This window comes from Aulonocara stuartgranti, assembly GCF_965226115.1.
Source record: "Aulonocara stuartgranti genome assembly, chromosome: 20".
Taxonomy (NCBI): Eukaryota; Metazoa; Chordata; class Actinopteri; order Cichliformes; family Cichlidae; genus Aulonocara; species Aulonocara stuartgranti.
In genome coordinates this window covers 31,679,730-31,704,882 of record NC_138956.1, presented here as the reverse complement: position 1 = coordinate 31,704,882, position 25,153 = coordinate 31,679,730, and the positions used below count along the sequence as shown (strand labels likewise).

At 38.7% G+C, this 25,153-nt stretch overlaps 1 protein-coding gene across 1 annotated transcript; it reads left to right on the top strand.

The window, feature by feature from the left end:
- The first annotated feature begins 514 nt into the window (after positions 1-514).
- On the top strand, positions 515-24,931 carry LOC309698024 (uncharacterized protein). The gene is made up of 14 exons (XM_082520297.1): positions 515-897; positions 4,657-4,718; positions 7,271-7,495; positions 8,160-8,282; positions 13,750-13,806; positions 14,151-14,252; positions 15,796-15,807; positions 15,975-16,093; positions 17,030-17,054; positions 19,001-19,087; positions 19,722-19,757; positions 20,340-20,412; positions 20,659-20,754; positions 22,898-24,931. The coding sequence occupies exons 1-14, from the start codon at positions 765-767 to the stop codon at positions 23,068-23,070; spliced, it is 1,323 nt and encodes a 440-aa protein (XP_082376423.1). The 5' UTR covers positions 515-764; the 3' UTR covers positions 23,071-24,931.
- Positions 24,932-25,153: the final 222 nt, after the last annotated feature.

The following is a 25,153-nucleotide window of genomic DNA, read 5'->3' as shown; positions in this document are numbered from 1 at the left end:
CCCGGATAGTTTCTACTACTAAACACTCACAAACAACTGAAAAGCATTAAGGGTCCTGAAGCAGACACTTATTGTGAAAGGTCACAATCTATTTTTGAGGATGTGTTATAAGATTGTTACCTTACACTACACATATGAGACTTTAAATCAACATATTGTTGATTCAGTGTACAGATTTGACTGTTTTTTTTTAAAGCATCGCGATAATTCTTTCTTTCTCTCCAATCTGCACGTCATGGAAATAATCGTTGCAGTCCTCACAGGCAGTCCTGCATGTCGTGCAGATGCAGCAGGGAGTCACTGCTTAAACATATCTGCATCAGTAACGGCACTCTAAAGTTACCATAACAGTGGAAAGGGACTATTTTTGCATTAAATACTTTAACTTTTAAAACGTCTATCCGCCTAATTACAGTCCCATACACTGGCTTTTCAGCACAGTAATTGTACTAGTCATGAAGTATCTTAGAGCCCAGTATTAGTTATTTCACTCCAACAGTGGGAGCTGAATGTTTCCTTTTCACCGCTGGCACAGAAAACGCGGAGGACGAAAATGAAGACGTGTGTCTTTAAAGGGTTAACGGGGGGAGGAGGCGCAGCAGCGGTCAGCTCGCCTGGGTGGAGTGAACTTTAGATATGTAGTACAACAAATTAGCCAGGAGGAGAGCGGCGTGGCAGAGTGAAAACCCCCTAAAAGACTAGATTACTCGCTTAAGAAAAAACCCATCCTGGCCGGTAAGAGACGCTCCAAACACTGAGCTGAGATGAGTGATGTGAGCGAAGAGTCGCTGCTGGATTATTTCTACTCGGCCGGGGGCGACTCAGGCAGAGTCAAAAATGCAGATATACTGAGGACATTTAAGCCTTTTATTGGGCACAGTGACTTGCAGTTACGTGGTAAGTAACCAGAGGTTGTATCGTGGATTTAACTCCGTGGAAATATTAGGCGGAAAAAAACCGGGCAGATGAAATGAGATGAGGTCGTGCTGCATCATTAGAGCGGGATGGCAAAATACCAACTGACCTCGTGTTAGTATGACAGTCCTCATAGTAAGACTAACATTTATCTTTTGGTTTGTTTGTGTTTTAAACACGCAACATCCCCTTTGTCTGCTTTAACAAACGGCTTTGGGGTCGTTTTCATTGTTTTCAGTTGGAAAGGAGACATCTGGTTTACATTAAAAAGCCCCTCCAATGAGTTTCAGCAGGAATTGTGTCATTTCCTCCCTCGGGCACGTTTCTAACTCAAACAGAGGACCCGAGCCACCCCATCAACAAAACATGTCACTATGCAGTGTCACAAGAAGGCCCCGTGGCTCCTCCTCAGAAATGAAAACGACCAGTGGTTATAACTAATTATTACTTGGCTTTTATGCACCATTTGAGCCCAGGATCAGTGTATTTGCCATAGAGACTTTTTCTCCTGTTCTTCTCCACCCACCCACCTACTACAGATGCTTATGCAATCATGTCCTGAGTCACTGCTGACACCACGATTCTTCTGTTATTGGGTTTCTGCAGAAAAAAAAGTGTTTGGGAGTAAAGTTGTGTAACTCTATGTATTCATAGATATTCTTAGCTAAAACAACATTCTAACATTCTGACAAATAACCTCACTTTCATAGAAGATATCGGAACTATAGAGAGAAAGGGTAACATTTTAGCTACAAATTATTTGAAAAAGTTACACCTTTAAGCATTAAAATATACCGTATGCCTTTGGCAGACAGAAGGTTTGCTTTGACTGCCTTATTTGGTCTGGTGATAGCCTATATATAAAGATGGACATAACCAGCATGAAGTCATCCACTGTGTAGTGCAATCGTGTTATGAAGCCTCAAACCCTTTATTATACTTATTTTTTCCATGTCCTTAAGTGCACTTGCTGCCAGATGAGCCACCTCCTACTGACCATTAAAAATCTGTTTCTGCATTGGCTTCCCTTTGTAGACCCTGTATCCATATCCATGTTTTGTAGACTGTGGGTTATGACTATAATCGGTCCATAATTTAATTGGTATATTTATTGACTGGATGAACTAACTATTTTTATCAGCCATGGGTTACCTTCAACCAATGACATCAATGACCCATAGAGAATGAAGACGTAGTTGGAGCAGTTTTGAAAGGGTTGACTACACTCAGCATAGCTACATAGGTAATTATCACTACGTAAAAACAATTTTACATAGAAGCACATTCATAAGCAGTCACTTTCAAAACCTTACAGGTTTTAAGCTTCGTGTTCGTTGACACGCCCAAAATACCCATAGCTTTGAACTTATTGGCCAGCAGTTCCTTACAATGGCTTGATTAACATGCTGCCATAGACTGTGTGGTAGCACTGGGCAGAGACAGATAATTAACAGTCAACTCTAGCAGAAGGAAAAGAAAATGGAAAGATGGATTTTCATTCTTTTCTTCAGATTTCTTATTGTTAGAATCATATGGCTGCATTATAGAAGATTTCACTCCCTGTACAGTGGAGTCCTTGGGTCCTGCACAACTCTGTTGCTTGTGAAGCTCGCACACAAGAATTTCACTCACATGTGCTGTACCAATGTACCTGCACATGTGATGTGACAATAAAAGTGATTTGATTTGATCATGAAGAGGAAAATTAGCTATAAATAACAATACCACTTTTGTTCAAGACTGTAAACATGTTTATTTCAGCAGTAAATTGTGGCATTTTAACATATGGGTCTCTGGAGAATGGCTTGCTAAAGCGGCCTCTGGAAGATCTCTTGGCAAATATGATTGGCTTAATTATTTTTAGACTGCACACAAAAGTCACAGACAAAAGAAACAGAACTCTATGTAGGTGTGACTAACTGAAATACATACCAGCAGGTATTTAAAGCAGAAGCAACATCTCATACTGTTTTTGTGTATTGTGCAAACAGATAAAGCAAAGATTTAACAGCTCAGGGAGTTATGAACTAAACAATAACAGGCGTCTGTGTCATAGAGTGGCAGCACCCGAACTAAACGTGCACATCAAACTGGTTTGGTGACAGAAACACAGTTAAAGGTGTCACTTGAAACCACTTGAAGTTAGTGGTTATATCAGACCACATGAAGCTGCAGCACGGTGTATCAACTTAATAGCACGTTAAGGTTTATGAATACATTTTCTCTTTTCTCTAACAGGAGGATTATTTGTTTTTATTTTATCTTTTCAAAAGCTGTGCAGCACATCTCTTTTGTGTAGGTGTGCCTGCTAAACTAACAGCTGCGAGTAAGAGCACGTCTCACGAAGGCAAACAATGAGCTTGTAATGCTGTATCTAGTCCCTGTTCAGCAGTGATTTTACTTTTGTGACTGCCTGGAAATGCAAACATATTTTAACCTTCTCAAATGATTATCCAGAGTGACCTTGTATTGCAGTTGCCAGCATGCACTGTCCAGATGCTGCATCAGCACTGCAGTTGTTGACAGAGGTTTAGAGAGCTGCTTTGATGCTCTGCCATCTGACATCGCTGTCCAATTAGAAAAGTGCTTCCCACACATTTAAAGTCTGTCGTGGCATGCGGTTGCAGCTTTTCCTCGTGTAATTGTGGCGATAGTGTTTTAATCATAATTAAGTCCACATGCATGACTGGATGTAGACCTCTAATGGGGGCGTTTTTGTGCGTTTTTTTTTAAATCAGACAACAAATCTGGGGCAGCTGGTAAAAGTGTAGCAGTGTTTGAGGGGAGGGGGGTACATGAAAGTGAGTTTGTGCGTGGGTTGCTTGTTTTTTTGCAGACCTCTGGCTAACAAGTAACTAGCACATACACGATATTACCCACTGTGCCATGCAAGGAATTCTTTTGTTTAGGCAGATGTAAGTGGCCACTTCCTTTGGATTTCCTGTTGTTGCGAATGCGAACTTTGCAACTGTCTCCCTACAAATGTTCTTTCCGTCCACATGAGGAAAAGGAAACGCTCCAATTGTCCCGAGCCGCATACTCACATAAACACCTTGGCGTGAATGGAATACCTACGTCTGGAAAGGTTTATGTTTGCGAAGCCGTCCTGGCTGCCTGATGATTAGTGTTAGCTTTTAATCACACTTTCTGCACAAGCCTGATATCTGCTCACTGGTGTAAACAAAGGGCAGGAAGCTTTATCTGATCAGCTCGTCACTTTGTTTGGTTCTCACAGGAAAGATTCACTGTAGGTTTTCAAGTGACTCGAGTTTTTAGCCTAAGGGATAAGTTAAATTCTGTTTACATATTTGGCTGGAGGGGAACGTATTTTCTCTTTCTTTAAACTGAAGATTGTAAAACATCTGCTCTGCCAGTAGTGTTCTCATCCAAACCTCATTTGTCTTGTTACTTCAGATAAAGTAACAGAACCCAACAGCTTTACCGGCAGACTCACAAACAACACATCTAGTATAAACACTAGAAATATATTCAGCTCCGTTATTGTGCTGTTTAATAAATATTATCTATTGTGCATCCTTGGGTATCTTAAGGTCTATGTACGCAAAACGCATTCTTCTTATTGTCTTAGTCCAGCATCCACATCACTATAACAGTGTTTTGTGTCCTTTTTTCCAGCCTTATTTGACTTTTTGAGTATTGGAAGCACTCATGTTTTAAAAAAAACATTAGAAACTATATTTAGTTTCCTGTTTTTGAACTCAAATATTTTTTCTTTTGCAGCCAAATACCGAGAGGAATTCAAGCTAATCATTGACCGAATCGCTGTGGTGAAGTCTGAGAATGTAAGTAAACTACTCAAATATTTTTACCTTTTCTGGGAAAAGTTATTCTCTCATTGATTTTCCAGTCATACGTCTTACACAGAGGCCATGCTGTGAAAGGCTCAGCGGAACCATCGTGACTGAACAAGGGGTTGTCCAATCTGTTCAATCTTTGTGTTTTGTAGAACCGTTTGTACCCACTGGTTTCCCCCAGGGGACACAGCTGCAGTTTGTGTTTCTAGACACTATTTCCATGAAGCGTTCTCATATGTAGACTAAAAATTCCTGCAAGAATAAACAGAGTAAACTCATCTGAGTTATAGATTTGATGTTTCTTTCTTGAAGAAACAGTTTGAAATGAACAGCACGCTTATCTGTGTGATAAATGTGAGGATACAGAGGGAGGTCTGGAGACTTAGCTCGCTGATCACTCTTTAAAAAGAAACACCTATCAGCAGCTTTAAAGTTCAGTAAATGACAAAATATCAAACCTGTGTAAATGTGCAAAAGAAGACGTTTAAAAACAAATTTTGGTGCTCTAACAGTTTCTTTTGGCAAATGCAGATACAAAATGCTAATCCCTGTAAACCAGCAATGTGTCGTTTTTACATTTATGTTTATCAGATTTAAACAGACTAGATGTAAAAGGTTATTTAATGGCTTACTGTGGAGTTTCATGCCTTTTGATGGAGCACGGTTGTAATTTTTTGTAAAGAAACTAATTTAGTCCTGGGTTTAACTTTGTACTTAAAGCTGCACTAGATCTAATCTAGATGAGCCCTCCTCCTGCAGCTCCCCCAGTCTGTTCTAAACTACACAAATATTTATAGTACAGTACTGACCGGATCTGTTCTGAAAAAACAAAAAACAACAATCCAAAAAACGGTTTGACCAAAATCTTCACAACAGTTAAACTTTATAAATCCTGAAAATTGGAAGAAGTGCTGGCATGTTACATCCTCTCAGATCACTTGAATCACAGCATGCTAAGAGACAGGCATGTGTCTCATAACTCCTGGTCCTATACATAACAGCCTCTGTGGGCCCCCTTCTTTTCTTGATCCATATTTCTCACACGTCTTCTGATATATTTTTTTAAACAAAGAATAAGCCAACAACTGTGCACAACAATGTGTAGTGGTCCTAAAGATAGCCAGTAATCAAATGTTTGTTTATTTATTTAAAATTTTTTATAATATGTCTATAAATCTATATCATTCAGTCCTCATTTCTCACTGTAGTATAAAATCACTAATTGTTAAATGAGTTTTGCTTTGAGAGGTCAAAAGGTGACCACCTAGGCCACCGTGATTGTAAATAATGTGCATATATATATTTTTTTTTCATATTTTGGATGGACAGAAACATTATGTGCATATTTTGATAATATCTTTAGAATTTAAAGTAATGAAGGAATGAATGAACTGTAAAGCACAAATTGCAGTACCTTGATAAAGTATTAATAATAATAGTAGGTTGAAATGCAAAGTTAGGTGTATGATTTCCTGTTTGTGCTCCTTTTATGTTAATTAAGTACCCAGCAAATATTTTTTAATTAATTCAGAAGCATTGTCATCGTGACATTTTAAAATCCTGTTTCATCAGCCTGGCTGGTTTCCTCAGGCCTTCTTTACCTCACAGCACAGCTGTTAAAAACAATGGGTCCAACACACGATAAAGGCTAATGCTGCCTTATGTTAGCACTGCTAAGCTTTCTGTTGCTATTGCTAATTGCTATCGATATATGAGTAACTTTTAGTTGCCACTGAACAAGCATATTTTGTGTCAACATCATTTGTTGATGGACTTGTTGCTCTTTCTGAAATTAAGTGCCATGCATTTCATGATGGTAATTTGTGCTGGTGATTTTACCACTACAATGGCCTGCTAAGAAATTATTATGGACTTTTCGTCTAATGATGCCAGCTGTAGATAGATGTGAGAGTACTATTGATTTTCCCATCAGAATCTTGGCATCATATACTTTACTAACCTACATAATATATGATCCAATCTGCAGACTTTACAGTGCTTAGATTCATGTAACCTGGACAAAGTTTTTTTAGTTGATGCTACAAAAAATTCTTTAATATTCCAACAAGATTTATTTAAATAGTAAGGCTGTAGCTAAGGATTGTTGTAAATTAATCTGCTTCAGCAGTAAACGGTGTCTGGGGTTAGTATCTTTAAGTGTTTATCTTCTAGCTGCCTAACTGTCCAAAATCCAATGATTTTCAATACTGACAGAGAACAGCAGCAAATCCTCACACTGAGGAATTAGATTAGATCAGTTAATCAAGCAGCTGAATGATCACCTCAGCTGTAATTCAAAGAAGCTAACTCAGCTTTTGAGGTTTAATAATTGGGTTCAAAGGGCATTAAAGATGTGAGGTCCAGCAAAATGATTAAAGACGTACTGATGAGTGTGATTAACGCACAAATTACTTTAATGTATCTAATGGTTCTTAGTTAGAAGCTACAGCAAGTGCTTCTAAAATTCACCTGACTGTGTGGTAGTACTGTTTCCTGCTTTATTTAACATGGATGTTGTACCGTTTCAATGTCTTTTACAGGGTGAGAAATATCTTATCCTCAAGAAGAAATACAGGAACTTGGTGCAAGAGCGAGAGGCCAAGCATCTTAGGCCAGATGGAGACCGACAGAGACATCTGAGTCCAGCGAGAACAACAACAACCTCAGTGCAGTGGGAAGTGACAGATGCCCCGACATCTACTCATCATGAGAAGGAGGAACAAGATGTGCCAATGTCATGTGGAGAGGCTGACGCCACAGCAGAGGTGAATTTGAAATCAGCTCACTATTCTTTACTCATTGTGAAAGCCAGAAAAACTGTGGGACAGACAGGGTGTGGTTAAGCTACAACACTGGGTGCTAAAGTGTAAATCGCCAAATTTATTTCTCGCCTCAGTACTCTGTGGCTACTCTTTATGTTAGTGACACACTTTTCTAAACAAGGGCGTTGCTGTTCGAATGCTTCGGGTTTTTTCGCCCCTCTAATCTTAGCAAGTGTCAGCATTTACTGACAGAGCCGCTGTGTGAGAGAATAAAAAGCTGTTTTGTTTTGGCAAATCTAAGAATAAGCAATGTCCAAGGCCTTCTGTCTTTGCATAAAGGGCATCGTTGTTTAATACATACAACCAACTGTCAACAAACATTATACTCCGTAACCTCATAGTCATCATCCAACCATATTGTTCATGCAATAAAATTACATTTATGCTATGCTGCTTTTAGTATTTTCACACATGATTAGTCTGAGCAGGTACTGAAGTAAACATTATCTGCCCACACCAGATGGTGAAGGACGCTAAAAAGCAAGCAAAATGCTAATTCTGGCTGTTAACCAACACTCGACACAGCTGAATGTTTGGCCTGTAAACACTCAGCTCACAAATTAGGATCACACAAAGTTTATCAGACACTGTATCTGTGCTCCTGTAGGACCAGCGAAAAGGTGCAGACCCTGTGCACCACTCTCCACGGCCACCTCCTGCCATCCAGATCCATGAAGCCCCAGAGCAAAGCAACGCAGAGGATGAGCTGGACAGAGATTCTGGGTCAAAGGTGACAGTTTGTTTAACTTAGAGGCAGTGTTTATTCTGGTATTTCCTGGCACAGAATAGTACCATCGGTGCCTTTCACACACCTGCAAAATGCAAACCCACTCACTAGCAGAGAAGTGTGTGCTGGACGGTCACGTTTGCAGGAAAACTGAGATGCAGTGTAAAAAGAAAATAAAAATAAATGCCAGAAACTCATTTTAAAAAGCTGGGCATGTTTACAAGTCTGCATTTCTTTTAAAAAAACACCTTGTATGATCGCTTCAGTTGTAATATCAAAAAGTTGCCCGTTTATGGTTAATATTGAACCTGTGCTATGTAAACAACACATGCATGAATCCAGCCTGTAAGAGAATTGCTGGCAGTGAAGAATTCAAAATAGAAAATGAAAAGATTCTTTTGTGATCATTTGAATTTTATAACAAGAATTTTAATCCAGGTAGAAACCAGAGTCTTTAATTCTGTGAAAAAGAGTTTAGACTGGCACTAATACTGCTGGAGAGGCTTATGTCTGTGCATTAGTTGTTTTAGACAGTTTTAGGTATCTGGTTAATTGGAAACCCTTTGTATCTGAAGATCTTAAAATAAATGTAACGTCCTTTTGATAAAAGCTGCAGGCCTTTCAGAAGGACATTCACTGCAGGTTCATTCTCAACATTTAGCTTCTTCCACTGTACTTTGTCAGAGGAGGGGAAAGACTACAGGGGAAATGGGGAACACTGACTCCTTTCACCCACCAGGTGGTGCCAAGTAAATTAACTAGATTTGTAACCACATGTTAAATGTGAGAGGGAGGAGAACCAGTCGGGGGAGAATCTGCATTTAAACTAAGCCCTCTTATCATGGTAAGCAGCAACATGTTGAAGATCATTAGACATGGGGATTCATCCCAGGGACTTTCCTCGATGACCTGCACGACACGTAGATGAAATGTGTTGATGTGCGAGTGTGTTAATGTAGGACTTGAAGCAGATTAGGTGTGTTTATTTAAGGTGTCTTGATGCATGCTCAATCATCCAGGTAATCCAGGTAAGGAAATCCTAGAAAGTTGATGCTGGACGCTCCGTCTAGACAAACAGAATGAGCCTTATGGTGTTTATTTATGGTGGTAGCCACTACAACCTTTGATATAAGTACACCTTTTAAAGTGTTGACAGTTGTTTCATGTTACAGAGACCATCTGCCAACTGTGATATTTGGTTCTTGGATTAGAAAAGAAAAAGATATTTAGATTATCACAGTTCCCAGAAGTATTTGGGAGGAAACCATCATCACTTTGTTGTCTTATCCACTAAAAGAATTAACAACATGGTGTTGCGCCACAAAGTTGCTGGGTGTAAAGTTGATGTCCAATCTGATTTTCTTCCCACAGACATTGCCCAAATGTCTGTGCTGCCTTATAATCTTCTCAGACCTGTCGAAATTTGGCCCGCTTCTCGAGAAGCGCTAAGGCAGGAGTGGCTCCACATCAAGAGGTTTTAGTGTGTCATGTGGTTCTCCATAGGGCAGATCTGCTAAACTCATGTTGGTCACAACGGATTACAACTAGAGCACAACTGAAAAAGGTGATTTATCAGTGCTGGCATGTGCGTTGGAGAGTTAAATAAAAATAAATTGATAAAGTTATTTAGAAATGGTACTTTCCATTAGTTTATTCTTCAGAGAGTGGCGAAAATGTTAGTCACACTATGAATGGTATGGTCATTGTACGACAATGATCCAGACTGACATACCTGTAAACTCATATTCACAAATTGCACTGCAGCCCTGAGCTTTTCTAGATGCCACCTGACTGAGGTATGCAAATGTTGAAGCAGTCACATTTGATATTAGCTTCTCTTTAACCCATCAGATCTCCGGTACAAAATCTGTGAGATGCCAAGTTGCTGGTAATAATGTGTCAATGCACCTCCCTCATCTAAACTTAAAGGAGTATTTTTTAGTAGTGCAAATGTGTGTGAAGACATTCCCTGCTGTGTGGTTCATGTGAGAAAGAACAGCTGTGGAAAATGTTGATTCTCCAGAAATAGTCAAAATTGAATGTGAAACAGCTTACATCTATCAGAACAATTGGCACAAACGTTTGGATAGAAATTAATAAAATATAATTTCTAAAAAGAAATATACATTTTTAGATTTAGACATGAATGTAGTCTTGAAATCATTCTCGATTCTTATGTTCAGCACTGTAAACCTGAACAAATTAGAACTTGTATAGTTGTAAGTCTTTTTAAGTTTATGAACTTAAAAGTTGAAGCTTATCAGAACATTATGAGAACAACAATATTTTGACTACATTTGATATGCATATTCTGACAAAAGTTTAAAAAAAGTCATAATAATTAAATTCAGAAATATTTAGTAAGTAGAACTTAATCAGTGATCAATTTGCTTTGATCAATGGGCCTTGATCAGTAGTTGTTGATCAATGGTCATGAGAATTTGCATATTAATGATGAAGGAACTGACTCACAGCCCATTGTTTCTTTCAATGGTGCTAGGTGCTAGTTTCAGTCAAGTTTTAGTTTTTGTGTAATGTGCTGTTTATAAGATTGGGGAAACCTGCAGTCAGCTGAGACTGAAGAAGTCATTTTGATGAGTGACGAAATGTTTCTCACACCAAAAACGCTACGTCCAGATAAACAGAATCAACCTTTTGGGAACTAGAACTTAAAGTTTTCATTTATGTCTCCCATGTGAATAAGTTGACAAAACTTAAAAGGAAGCACAACAGAGTCACTTTTTAGGTTTACCAAAACTCTGTTTGAACTCCTTTGAAGGTTGGACCTCTGAGTACACATGCATTGGGGGGGGGGGGGGGGGAGTGCAATACAGGAGAACTACTTAGTTTAAAATTAATTGAACTATGAAGAAGTGATAGTTGTGGCTCTTCTCCATACAGTGCTATTTGTTCAAGTTCCTCCATACTAGTGTAAGAGATACCTGTATGGAGGTATCTTGGAGTATCCAAGAGATGCCCCAAATTTTGCCTGCCAGCATGTATGCTGCAGTGAGAACACATTTAGTGGTGTGGCTAGCATATTTAGTTTGTAGAAATATTAGACATTGTTGAAAAAGAAAAAAAAACAATAATTCTCACTTTCAAAAGGCTGAGGTTCAGCAACATCTTCCTCTCAAAAAGCTCAGCCATTTCCACATGGTCATATCGCTAAAGGTTAATTTGTCTTTTTTTTTTTTTTAAACAGCTCACATCACTTACCTAACAAATACTCCTGCCCTTTTTTATCAGTTCTGAAATCTTTATGAGCTTCATCCCCTTAAATTTGAAAGACTTTGTCGTAATGTCTGTATACAATAGCAGTTTGTCTCAGCTGCCGTAGCAAACTCAGTCAGCTAAATTAGTGAAGTGGCTAGGTTAGCTTATTAGCTGTTAGCTAGCTGCCACTACAAAGAATAGATTTGCTGACATTTCACTAAAATGCTTTAGAAAAGAGAGAAATCTAAAGAAAATTCAAGTACGTACTGTGATACAAACAATGCTGTTAAAGGTCAACAGTGACTAATACAGAGCCACTTACAGCCAGTGTTCCTTGCTTTTCAATGAGTCTTCCAATCAAACAACTGCAGACAAGTGGATGGACCCCTATACTTGACAGGAAATGACCTCACTAGTGAAGTCTATTTTAGAAAATAAAAATCTAAGTAAAAAGGTCTGTTGACTGTTTTTAAAGCTTGCAGATAAATGCCTCAATAAATTCATTATTTTTAAGTCAAATTGTTTTTGTTTTTTTTACATATTATAAAATTTCTATGAAATATTTAAAGAAAGAAATAAAAGCAAAAAAAAGATAAATATTGTTAAACTTTGTGTATAATGTTAGTGCAACAACCTGTGAGCAACCGATAAAAGGACATTCTAAATCAATCTCAATCAACCCAGCTGATATACCGACTAAACATGTATGTTTGGGATCAAATTAACCCCAGGAGTAAGATGTCTGCCATATAATTTAAATAATTTAGTAAAATTAAATTATATTTAGGTATCTAATATCCAAAATAGTTGAAGTTGATTCAAAATAATAAGTTGAATTAACTCAAATAAAAGAAAGTGTTAGATGAATTAAGCTTTTTTGAGGTACTCGAACTAATGTAAAAATATGTTTACATTACTTAGTTTATTTAAGTACTTTCAACGTTTGGGTTTACAGTGAGATTATAAAAGTTGATGAGTTTTAAAAGCCTTGCAAGCCTGTTCATCCATCCATCCATTCATCTGGCTGGTGTAGTAGCTTTGCCATGATTGGTTCCTCACCCTGTTTTTAAGCGAAAGCCCGGACACTCTTCGAAGGAAGCTCATTTTTTCTGCTTGCATATTATTTGGGTCACTACCCTCAGCTTGTGGCAATAGGTGAGGGTAAGAATGCAGACTGGCTGGTAAATTAGCAGCTTTGCTTTCACACTCCAGCTAATTTTGCTAATCAGTTGGCTTTTTCCTCTTACTCCCATGATGAGGTTAACATTTGTGGAGGCACATTTGTTTTAAGTGAAATATCTTTACTCAACTATGTGAAGATATTTATGTAACAATAACTTCAGGAATTCTTTGAAGAATACTGATATGCTAAGATGGAGAACTAACAATTACCTGCTAAACATCCCACTGTAACCATGTAATAATGGGAAGTTTTAGCTCAAAGCATTTCTGTCTTTAAGTACATCCTCAGTGTCTGTTGACTCAGTGGCCTGTTTAACTGTGGCACTTCAATAAATATTTAGATTTTGGACAAATGGTCACTTTTAGGACCGCTTGAGAATAATTTTAAAGGTGAGATGAAAATTCAAGATTCTTTCATCCTCTTCTGTCTTTCCCTTGAATACATACCCAACAATGGTATTTTGTTTTCTCTGTCTGTTATTACTGGTCGCCAGCAAAAATAGCTAAAAACGCATGTGTGCCAGAGTGGAGTAGGCTGGATAAATATCATCCCTCCACTTTTCGTGTTCGGCAGAGTGACATGTGCAGTTTGTGCCACAGACATGAAAGGGCCGAGTGTTCTAACATGATGTCTCTGTGTGAGCTGAGAACAATTTGCAATTCTCTCACACATAAATCAACCACTATGACACTTTTATACACCGCTTTCATTATTTAAGAAGTTCTCTTCTTGACCTCTTTACACTAATATGGTGACAAAAACATATGGCCTGACTGCAGGCGAGTTGTTTTTTGGGTTAATTGTTAATTGGATTGTTATTCATTACCCCTTATGTGTGAATGCGTCACCTCTGTCTCGCTGTCTCATTACCTATCTATCTGTCTCACACCCTTTGGTCACATCTCGCCGGCTGGAAAACATCACAGCAGTGTGACCAGTGTGTGAAAAAGTGTGTGTCCTGTGATCTCAAATCATGTTGTGGGAGTGTTATGACTGAAACAGTAGTTAACTTTTATCAGAGCTCAGCTTTTTGTCACCTCTGAGTAACACTCTTCTGACTTTGTGTTTCAGTCTGAGTCGGAGCAAGACGAGGAGGGTACAGGCAGTGTGGGCTCTGCTTCTGTCGCTGTAAGTGCTTCTAGCTCTTTTTTCTATTGCTTTATTATTGATGAAGAGATATAAGTGAACCATTTCAGGAGTAGAGCCGCTGAAGTTTCCTTTTTGTCTCATTAACATGTGTCAATCATGGATTTGGCCTTGTAAATACACATTCACTCTCCCTGTGGTTTCACTAAACAAACAGCAGACGTTAAAATCCAAACCGTTGAAACCAGCTTCATCATGGGCGTCTCCCACAATGTGTCAGCTGGCTGTGACTAGTAGCATGTAGGAAATGGATTAGAGGTTTGTGGCCTCAGCACTATCAAAAGAGCCCATAACAGGATGTGTGTGTTTGTGTGTGTGTGTCCTAGCTGGATCCTTTAGAGAAGGAGTGGATCTATTCTGCTGCCGGTGCTCGAGTCCCTGACCTCTCTCAGCTGCTCAGACAGGACCGCGCACTGGCAAACAAGAAGGTAGTGCTGCCCTCTGCCTCAGTGCTTAAAGGATAAATCCAGTTTAGTACAAATTGGACATTTTACTATTATCACTGGATTTGATGGGGCAAAAAACACAAACAGCCAAACAATCAGAAAGTTTCACTTTAAACACATAACTCCTTTTCCAGACTTATTTAGAAAAGGAAAAAATGGTAAAACTATTATTGAAAACTGTTTTGGAATTGGGTAACGCTGGCGAAGGACAGATATAATATAACAAAGTGGGCACAAGGTAAATTTTAATGAGGCCTCGCTAGACTGTCAACTTGTTAAGAAGGTATTCCATGAAGAAACCCATGAAAAAAAGGTCTCTGATAAGTTAAGAATACTTCTTACAATCAAAAGTATAAACAAAGATACAAATGTTAATTAACCTGCTAAATTACGACAGGTGAAGTAATAAAATGTATCTTCTCACAATGCAACATGGAAAGAAGATCAGTTTTACATGGAAATCTTGGAATATGGTGGTAATTGCCAAACAACTAACCATTGATACAAACCAAGTGCACCACGAAGGTATGATGCATCCCATCACACCCTAAAAACGTGACAGATTATGGTAGAAATTCTGTATTATGTAATCTTTTACATATATATTTAGTGTCGACATTTGTCAAAAAGGGTACAAGAGATGTAATAAACTTAAATGATTTGTTCTTACTGAAGCAGATAACACCGATTACTCATTATTAAACTATAATTAAAATAAATATTAGGCTTAGCGGTGGGTCAGTGAACACCCGTTGATCTGAAAAAATTTATATTTCATTACAGTTTTGCTGAGGTTGCTGGCTGTTGCTAGGTAAAATCAGTTGCAAAGAGGTATGCGGTGCTGCAAAGTTGTGCTTTTGAAAAAGTGCAGCAGGGCAGAATTTCTACTCTGAAGGGACAATTCAGTTGGTAGTTGTTGGGCTTATGCAAAGAAGACAGACTTTAGTGGTACTTAAAGAGTCTCCTGACATAGCAACACAATCCACACCCTGACGACCTGATTCATGTTCCAACTAACGGTTGGTCATCACAGTGCAAGAGCTTTAGAGGAAATTTGTCTCCCCTTTGGTACTTACACAGTAACTTGTAACTTACTTTACACAGTCTATTTATTTATTTATTATGTTTACTGAAACAATTAGTCACACAGCATTAATACAGACAACAGCATCAGGGGTTTTTAAAAAGCTATTCTTGGTCTCGTCTTTTTAATCTTCACAGTCCACACCTGCTGGAAAATGACAGCAGTGAGCAAAAGGGGCTTTAAAACGCTGCTGGTTCTGTAGTTCCAGGAAGTACTTGAGTAAGGATAAAATCTGATTGCTTCCTTGCTTGTGTTTCTGTCCATGTCAGAATTCAATGGTTATTCTAGTATTAAAGACATAAATAAATGATGACTGAAAAAAAGATGAGTAAACAAAAAGAAAACATATCTAACCGTTTCAAATGGCTGGAATAATAATTAATATTTGTTTTCACTAATACTTGTGTTCTTGTTCTATTTTTGGTGGGGTGGTGATACCAGGATTTCACTTCAGTGAGTATTTGACACCCTATACGTAGCATGTTGCAGTATTATATCTACTTTGTGTTCATTGTTGTTTATCGTTCAATGACTATTTCTGACCTGTTGCTTCTCGCGTTCTCTTTTTGACACACGATGGCCCCTGGCTGTGACCGTGCCCACCTTTTCCAGGGTGTAAGTTTCACACATCATACTTCCATCTGCATCCTGTAGAAATTCGAAGTTCATTTCCAATGCCCTTTGGGAAAATTCTCAATGCATCTGCAATGACTTGTACTCAGATTTGTCTTTCGCTTTCGTAACGTTTACAAGCTCATCCTGCTGCAATTTTTTCCCCTTAATAGTATTCTGAGAACTCTGTGTTAAAACATCCAGATCACGCATTTCAAAGGTCCACTATCAAAAGGATTATGAAAGATAGCTTTTTAGCTCCTGTGCCCCCCTGACAACCCAAATCCTTTTATTTGTCTCCCTGTGCGCTTAAGAGATTTTGAGCTCCTGTTTGTTGTCCCTCCCCTGTGTCACAGTTCTCACACCGTCCTGTGGCCATGGCAGACCACCTTCTAAGAGTAGCCTTAAGCCTTTGCCATCTCTACCCGGACAAGATAGCACGGCCGCCATTGAAGTTTAGGGAGATGGGGAGGGAGGGGGGGATTAAGGAGAGTCTTAATGCCCCACAAAGAGTTCACCCACTTAAAGATAATCTGAAAGTAATAGAGGAGGCTGGGATTAATTGTAGAACAATGCTGGTTGTGTCCCTGGGAAGGTGCTAATTCCCCCTCAGGCCTCTTTGATGTTCCTCTTTAGCCTTCAGCCTTTCCCTGCTCTGCAGTGGTAGAAGCATTTCCAGAGATAATGCACAGTGATACCGACAATCAAAAAGTCACACGACTGCTGGCGTCTTTAACACTGGGAATTATATTTGATCTTTTGCTGGCTTGATTTTACTTAACAGAGGTTTAGCCGAGTGTACCACATAGCAAGCTGCAAATCACACGTTTGAGCAGCACTGAAGGGATTACCCTTCAGTGTTGGGAGGACTTAAGTGTTTCCTGTTCTGACAAAATGTTTGTGAGGATAAGGTGGATTTATAGATATGCTCTTCAAACAGTGACCTAAAAGTGAAGGCTTAACACAGGTCATCTCACCTGAATGCAGCACTTCTCACCCCAGAGTCTAATGGCCTTTCTCTCTTCCTGTTCTCCTCATTACGTGGGCCTCCGTTTCTGCCGTGATGGACTTCCCCTGCCACACAGTTTGTAAGTACATCATTAGCCCATCACTCCTCTCTATCTTCCTCCACATCCAGGGAAGTGTCAGGCACACAAGGCCTTTGTGTCCCCTGTCGATGTCCTCTTTAGCCACCACTTCCCTCACTGGAGAGCACGTGGTGGGGACAGAGCCATCCCTGAGTGAGCAGACAGGTGGGGGGTTACCTCAGTGTGCAGGAACAGAAACGAGAGGTGCAGGAGGGAAAGACGCAGCATCCTGTTCAGCCTCGTCCATCACTCCTGCCCACTGAGAAACCCGCTGAGCCGCCTGTCAAAGAGCCCCTTGGCCAATCTGTCTTAAGCTGTGACAGGGGACAGACAAAAGAGATGGAGATACTCCAGCCAGACAGCATCTATCACAATCTGTCTCGCAGACGAGCGACGCAGAGAGATGGAGCTACATATGGCTTCCTCTTTGCCTTCAGTGGATAAGATAGATTTTTCTGTTGCCAGCTGTTGAACCAACTTGTTTTGCTATGAGCATTAGGAGTTCTGGACAAAATTTTAAGCACTGGTAGTGTCAGTTTCTCTTGATATTTAAGTCACAGGTTGACCATCCAATCCTCTGAGAAACTTTATCTGGTCCCAACATTTCTAAACATCTACTACATTAAAAAAAGGTGTTGACAGCATTAATAAGACCGTTTTTTACTAGTCTCGTGGGTACAGAAGATTCTGTTTCCCATACAGATTGGTGGAAATGACACAAGTTACACAATACGCATATTAATGCTGACAAATTTGACTGATATAAAATTTTTGAAATATTTAGTGTGAAAATGAACATAATGAGGATTTATTACTAATGGGGTATGACAGAAAAAAGGACAAAATGCTAATATATCCACTTAATTTGTCCAAAAGATTGAATTTTTATACATATTACACATAAAGGTATATATATTATACACATTTTTAAACAGCTGCAAGTTTTTTAAAGATCTGAGGCATTCAAAGACTGTCAAGTATTTATTTTAAAGAAAACAGAGATATTTAGCTTTGTAACGGAAGTGTACTGGTAGTTGTAATGGTAATTTATATAATGCAGTGTGCTTCTAATTTGAGAGAAAGAAAAAAATCATTGCTGATTTTTCACAGCCACACGTTTTTATCAAATAACGTCAGTATTTTTTATGTTATGTTGTAGCAGTGAATAGTAGTAGTGAGATCGTTCGACCAGTTAAACTCATAAAATCATCACGATAAAAGAGTTTTTTTCATTTTATTTGATCCCCTGTGAAGCTGTTCAGTTAACCGAAGTAAAGAGGTTACAGGGTTTTCATCTGTCCGCAGTTAACATGTAATTCTGAAATGGTTACTGTTTGATTTGCTCTGTTAAGGGTCAAACTGCTGAAGGGATGGATGTGGTTACTTAGCTGACATCTGCACCTACGCTGCTCTCACCTGTTGATAGCCCATAATTATGCAGCTTAAAGTGTAGGAAAAACAGAGGAGATCACAGTTCTAGTCAGACAGGTGGATGTGATTTGCATGTGCTGCGTGTACACATGCGTATTATTTTCACACCTATGAACATATTTTTGCTTGAGGACCTCTCCGTGTATCTCTCAGACTTCTATCATGGGAGCTCTTGTTTTCCTCCTTGACGTGTGCTGACAGTAGTGCGGTGATGTCTGGGTGGGTCTCCCCTCTGCGGGTCACACTAACATCATCAATCTTCCCCCTGGTGACAGGCGGCTGGGCCCCCCAACTGTGGGCACAGGGCTGTGTTGTTTTGTAATTAGGCTTCGTTAGATGGCAGGAAACCATCCCTCCATCTTACCATCTCTCCACAGCCCTCCCCCGTGCACAGCTGGCCCTCTGAACTCAGATAGCCAATAAGAAGCCCAGCTCACTGTGGACCACTTGTAATAATGCCAAATATTATCTGATCATATTTTTAGGACTAACAAATGTTTCCCTATTCCAAACAGACAGCTCTGCACTGGGCTGCCAAACATGGCAATGAGGAAATGGCCACACTCGTGGTTAATGCCAGTGGCGATGTCAACATTAAATCAGTGAGTGCATTTTTTTTCCCCTTAACTTTAGACAATAAGTTTAAAAGGGCACTCTTAACGATTTCATGCTTCACATTATGTATTTAAGTTCTAAAAAATGTATCCAAATAAAAAGAATCCCTACATATTCTAACATTCACTTCCCAGTATCCATGTCTTATACTATCCACTAATGTAGAAGTCCTATTTATATTTAACATTATCCAAGTCACAGTTGGAGCACTCGTATGCACAGAAAAGCATGAAACCCTGTCATTTGATTCATCGGTCCAAAACATTTAAGTACTATATTAGTATATACATACTTCTTTGATGATAATGTAAAAGGTAGAAGACGTATTATGGGAGACTAATGCAGATCTACAAGTATAAATGCAAGCAACAATATTGCCCAGAGAACTATAAATTGCACTTTAATGAATGGCTGTTTGGCTAGTTTAGCCTGAATGCTTAAAAGTTCAGGCTCTAGGCTTACCACCAGAGACAAAGAATAAATTACAGCTGTTTTTATAAGCAGTGTCTCCATCGTGGGTGTACTGAAACCACAGCAGTGCCCTTGTAAATTTTATTTCAGTTATGCTTTAGTGTAAAATCGCAGTCATTGTTTTCTTCATGGCGTTCTTCTTTCTTGCAGCACGTGAGTAACCAGGCTTTTCCCGGGCACGGATGGGTAATGTACAGTAAATGATTTGTCTTGAAAGAACAACCGCCTCGCTGCTGGCCTCTTCTGCTGTGATGTAATGCTCCTAAAAGATCTCTGTGAAGATCCAGCTGTACAAATGTATTACAGGAGCACGTGTTGCGGGGCTGCTGCGGGTCTACTCCGCTAATAAATCATGTCATGTCATTTTAATTGTTTCCCAAAACAGTGCGTCAATGTGCCAGCATGCACAACTCTACAACTATGCAATTTTCAGAGAATTACATGCAATTATGTTTTTATCATTATCTGGTGTTTCCATAACCTTTGCTAATTTGTATATTCTTTTCCATGCTGTTTTCATTGGCTGTCCTTGGGCCTGGGAAACTCTAGGGGGTAGGTACTTTCAGCAACCTTCCAGCACTTTGCCAAAGTTATTCCCCTCAACTCCACACAAAGTCAAAATGTAAACTCGAAACTCTTTTTATGTGTTGGTTGAGTGACTGTTTTTGGCGTGTTTGCATACCAAGCGGCCTCACCAAGAAATTACCTTCAGAATACACATGTACTTGCATGTTTTCATTTTGTTTTACACTTATTTTTGCTCTGCAGGGATACACACCTTTACACATCGCAGCGTTACATGGACATCGGCACATTCTTGACCTGCTCGTAGGGACATACGGTAAAAAGTGGTTTTGTTTAACCTACTGGTGCCACAAAAAATGCTTTGCAAGTTTTCGCCACTGAAAAAGAATCTTGCAAGTAATTTAAAGAGTAACAGCTGGTTACCTCATGTAGGTAGATTTGTTTACCTTTAGATTATGTGTCATTCCTTAAAGCTTTTGGTGTAAGATGTCAGTGAAGTATCTGCTTAGGCTTATCTGCTGCTTAGTCTCTGCTTTCAGTCATTTATTTTTTGTCTTACCAGGGGCTAAAGAAAACTTGCGGGACTACAGTGGTCATCTTGCCTGCCATTATCTTAACATCAAAGAAGCAGAAGGTCCAGATGAAGACTGTGAGCTACGTGAGTGAATGATTCTTCTAGTTTTGCTGCTAAAACTATTTGATGACCTTCCCTGCTGTGGTTTTGTATTTTGTTTAAATTCTTTATTTGGAATTAGCTCCTTTGAAAATAGGATTAATACACTTCAGGCTCATCCACACAAATGTGCATGGGGTGAAAAAGATATAGGGGAATATGTGCGTTATTCTCAGTCTTATGTTTTTCTTTTCAGACACTGGTGATCAAGTAAAACGGAACAATACAAACAGTGTAACGCATGAGAATTAAATCCCCCGTCCACTCGGTGCTATTTTGCCAACTGTGTCATCTAACTTCAACATTTTAATATAAAATCAACAATATCAGCTGCACAAAATAGAATCAATAATAATAAATAGATATTCAGCTTCATTACATTCCTACATATCAGACTTGCCTGAGATATGTAGTCTGCTTAGATGTTTTCTGCTTTGTGCAGAGCAACAACTGCAGTGCGTCGGCCCTCTAATACCCACATCTGTAAACAGGGAATGCCAGTCAGGTTGGGGTTGATCGTTTCACACAGCAGTGTGTGTCTGTATCAGCCCATCACAGCAGCTTTACCATTACAAACAGTGATCATAATTTCTTCAGAGACACCCTGCATAGCAAGAGTTTGCCGCTGCAGGATGCTGCAGGATGCATGTTAAAAATCAAGGTGGGGGATGAATTCTTTAAAATATCCTTTTAAAGAAACTTTCCTGTTCACAATAGGAGTGTTTCAAAAAAATATTTACATCCAGAAGAAAACACAAAAAGCAACAGGTGGTGATATAACTCTAGAAGTATAGAAGTGTCGGCCAATCAGCAGCCTAGGAGGGATAGTTATTAGACAAACAAACACGGCACATGGCAGTACAAAGGAAAATCTGAAAATACAGCCGTATATGCTGACGTCCATGTTCTTTTCTTACAGCAATACACACTGAACGCATGAAGTAAAACAAATTAGTTCACACATTTGACACTTAACTCCTCGTCCACACATAAGCAGTTTTTTAAACATTTGGTTTTGAAAAGGAATCCTTGGTTTATCACAAGTCACTGGGACTGTGTTTGATTTAAGCAGCTCTAACCACACTTTAAGTTGAAATAAATAAATAAATAATAAATAAGTAAAAATATTTTTTTAGGAATAGCTCAACATTTTGGAAAACATAGAAATTATGTAAGCCTGCCTATCTAAATACTTGCATATCACTTTTCTTTAATAATATTTATATATTTTTACTATATTCGAATTTATTCTACTAACTGTAGTAACACAACCGGTTTCATTTCTTTTAAATAACAATTGATGTAACTGCATATTTATGGACACTGACACTAATAGAAACTATGAATCCCCTGTCACTCCTCTGTGACATTCAGTAACCCCATCCTGAGTCATTTTCCTTTTGCCAAAAGGAAAAACAACACTTGCTCCTCATCCAGGCTTGTAGTGCAGCTACACTGAAGACAGTATTCAATACAGAGGAAGTGATCAGGTTTTATTGATTAGTAAATCTGTGATGTTTTGGACTCAAAAACGTACCTAACCGTCTAACCCCCTGCAAGCAATGTGCACTGAAGGATGAAGGATTAAATAAGGAATTTCTGGACAGCGGAACTTAAACTTGGACCCAAATTCAAATTTGAAAAGGCTGTTGGAAGACATCCATAGAAATATGCAGATTTACTTTATCCGCTTCTGTTTTTGAACAGAGGAATGTCACTCTGTCTGCACACCAACTGTGAAGTAGACAGTTACTGTAGTTTTGCATAACTATCTGGTGTAGGAGGGAACAGCAGTGTTCTGTGTTTATGATAAGCTAAGCTACACCACATTGGTGTTTATTTCCTGATCTAAACTCGACAAGACAGAGGAGAGGACTGTTTTCCCAAATGTTGAAGTTTTTTTTTTATGCCATGTCCCGTCCTGAAACACCTCTCTACAGTTTGTGCCCATTAATGGCAATAAAAAAAAAGGATTTGATTGACTCAGAAATCATCAAACCTTGGTTTCACTACAAAGTTTCACCTGCATTGTTACTATGTATCAGCTACTATTAGTGTAACATCGGACACTGTATAGAACACTGTGGTTCTTTCACTCATTAATGAATTTTGTTTCTTATGCTTTCAGAGTTTCAAGTAACTCAGGCCAGGGAGCGGAACAAGAACAGGAAGTTGGCATCGTTGTTTCACTCCAAGAAGAAGTGGGGGTCAGCAGAGGAGCTGGCTCCGATAGAGGAGGAGAGGACAGCGTCACATCAGCTCGCACTTCCTGCTTTTAGACCCAGAAAATTCTCCCGCTGAGGGAAAACAAACTCCAGGGTCAACCCTGTTCTGACGCTGTTCCCACACTCACTCTGTCACTCACTTTGCCCTTTCAGGCATTCATATTTACACACATGTACCAAGTATTAATGTGTATATTTATTATATGCACACACACACACACACACACACACAGGATTCACACCTGTGCTTACAGATCCAATCAAATGTTTGCCACCTAAACAAAATTAGAGAAACCAGGTATACTTGTTCATGCATATAATCCATATTTTTCCTCACAGCTTGTTTAAATATTTTTTTGAATTTTTAATTTTGTTGATCAATGTTCTTCAGTGTTACTTAAAGTGACACATGCCTTACAAGTTTTCCTTAAGCTGATGGTCAAGCTAGTGATTTTCTCTATTTTTCTTGTTTTATTGTTTACAAATTCAATGAAAAGACCAAAAATGATAACGTCTTAGTCTCCCTCTCTATACTTGTTCAGCCTTTCAGTGGTTTTCAGATCTCTAACTTTTAAAAAATTGCTCAAGAATGCACATTTTTAAGAGTGACCACCGAATCAAAACTTTGTATTATTGGAGAGTATTTTTAGTCGTACATCGGCTGGCTTAGTAAGAATTTAGGGATTAAAATAAACTACAGTTTTAACGATAAATAATACACCACACTGATCTGTAGTTGGTAGGTTTTTAAGCAACGGCTGAGCATTCTGGCACAGAAAAAAAAAGTCTGACTTTAAGTTGAGCGATAATACTTCTCATTTCCATATATACAAATAAAAGTTACCAGACTTGGCCCTTAAAAGGATCATTTAATGTCTTTTGTATGTTTCGGTCCTTTAAATGCACCATAACTTAAGCTGAACATTGCAGTTAAACTGATTTCCTTCAGTCCTTGACAGCAGCTAACGTTAATTATGTGGTAAAAGTATTATTTAAAACTTAACACTCTTAAGGGAATGTACAGAACAGTGCCTCACTGCAAATATAATTCACAAAAACACTAAATTTAGCATTTAACCATTTCATTTCACTCTGCTTCTTTAAAAAAAAACTTTGCTCATTGCCCTCCTTTCAACAAAAATAAAATACTAAACCTTCCCTCTTTTTCTCGCGCTCCTCCTCCTCCACCAGCTCACACTCAAATACAGAGTCTATAACACGACTTTATAAATGAGCAGCTGGAAAATTCACCCAGTAATGAGATAATGCAATCAAAACAAGGATAAATATTTGTTGTGTCTAAGCTGTCTAAAGCAGGTTTCTTACAAATGACTTTTCAGACAGCACTGAAGATTAGTTTCTTGAGTAAATGAATAAGCATTTGCCTGTTTGCATAATATTTGGCAGCTGTGCTTCTAATTTGTAGTAACTGGGCTAAACATACAAAACTATTATTTTTTTCTTTTTAGATCTTGAGATTTAGTGCAAAGCAGTATTAGCATTTTTGCAAGCCTATATCTCTGCTGTGCCCCTGCTGGTTACTCTCAGGTTAGAATAACTGTGTATCTGATGTGAGGCAGTTTTTCTTAGTTTGGTGGTAAAATAACTCTGAGCACAGATGAAGTGACTCTGTTACTCGATGAAGGATTGTTAGGGAAACAAAAAGTGGTGTTTGCTGATTGTACTTGATTTGCTCACCAGCTGTTTATCAAAATGCCTGGTAACTTTTTTTTTTAAATGCGTTGTTACATTGTGTTCTAAAGATTTTGCCAGCTGCTTTTAATGCTTTAAAAGTGACATATTCATTACTTTTATGTTGTTGGCAAAGATTCTCATTTTGTGTCATTTATTTTTAATCTAATTCTAGCCTCAGTTACATTTTTGCACATTATTTATATAATGAAGATATTTTGTAATTAAACTGCCTTTTATATGAAGGTGCGTGTCTTTGAATTTTCTTCCATCAACATTGTTGAGCGTCTACTTATTTGCGACATTGAAATCGACTTGGCCGTTCACACCGCGGCTTCCCTGGCTTGTAATATTGCTTTTTCTCTTTCTATACAATAACCCCGGTTTTTCTTTAAGCTGCCTTTGATCTTACTTCAACTTACATGACTTGGTGGGCTACAGATGGAGTAAATATGGGCCCTGCTAAC

Excerpts from the sequence above, each read along its gene's own strand:
- LOC309698024 (XM_082520297.1), top strand. The coding sequence starts at position 765 with ATGAGTGATGTGAGCGAAGAGTCGCTGCTGGATTATTTCTACTCGGCC. Across the intron at positions 19,088-19,721 it reads GCGATGTCAACATTAAATCA|CACGTGAGTAACCAGGCTTT; the intron begins GTGAGTGCATTT and ends TCTTTCTTGCAG. Across the intron at positions 20,755-22,897 it reads AGATGAAGACTGTGAGCTAC|AGTTTCAAGTAACTCAGGCC; the intron begins GTGAGTGAATGA and ends TTATGCTTTCAG.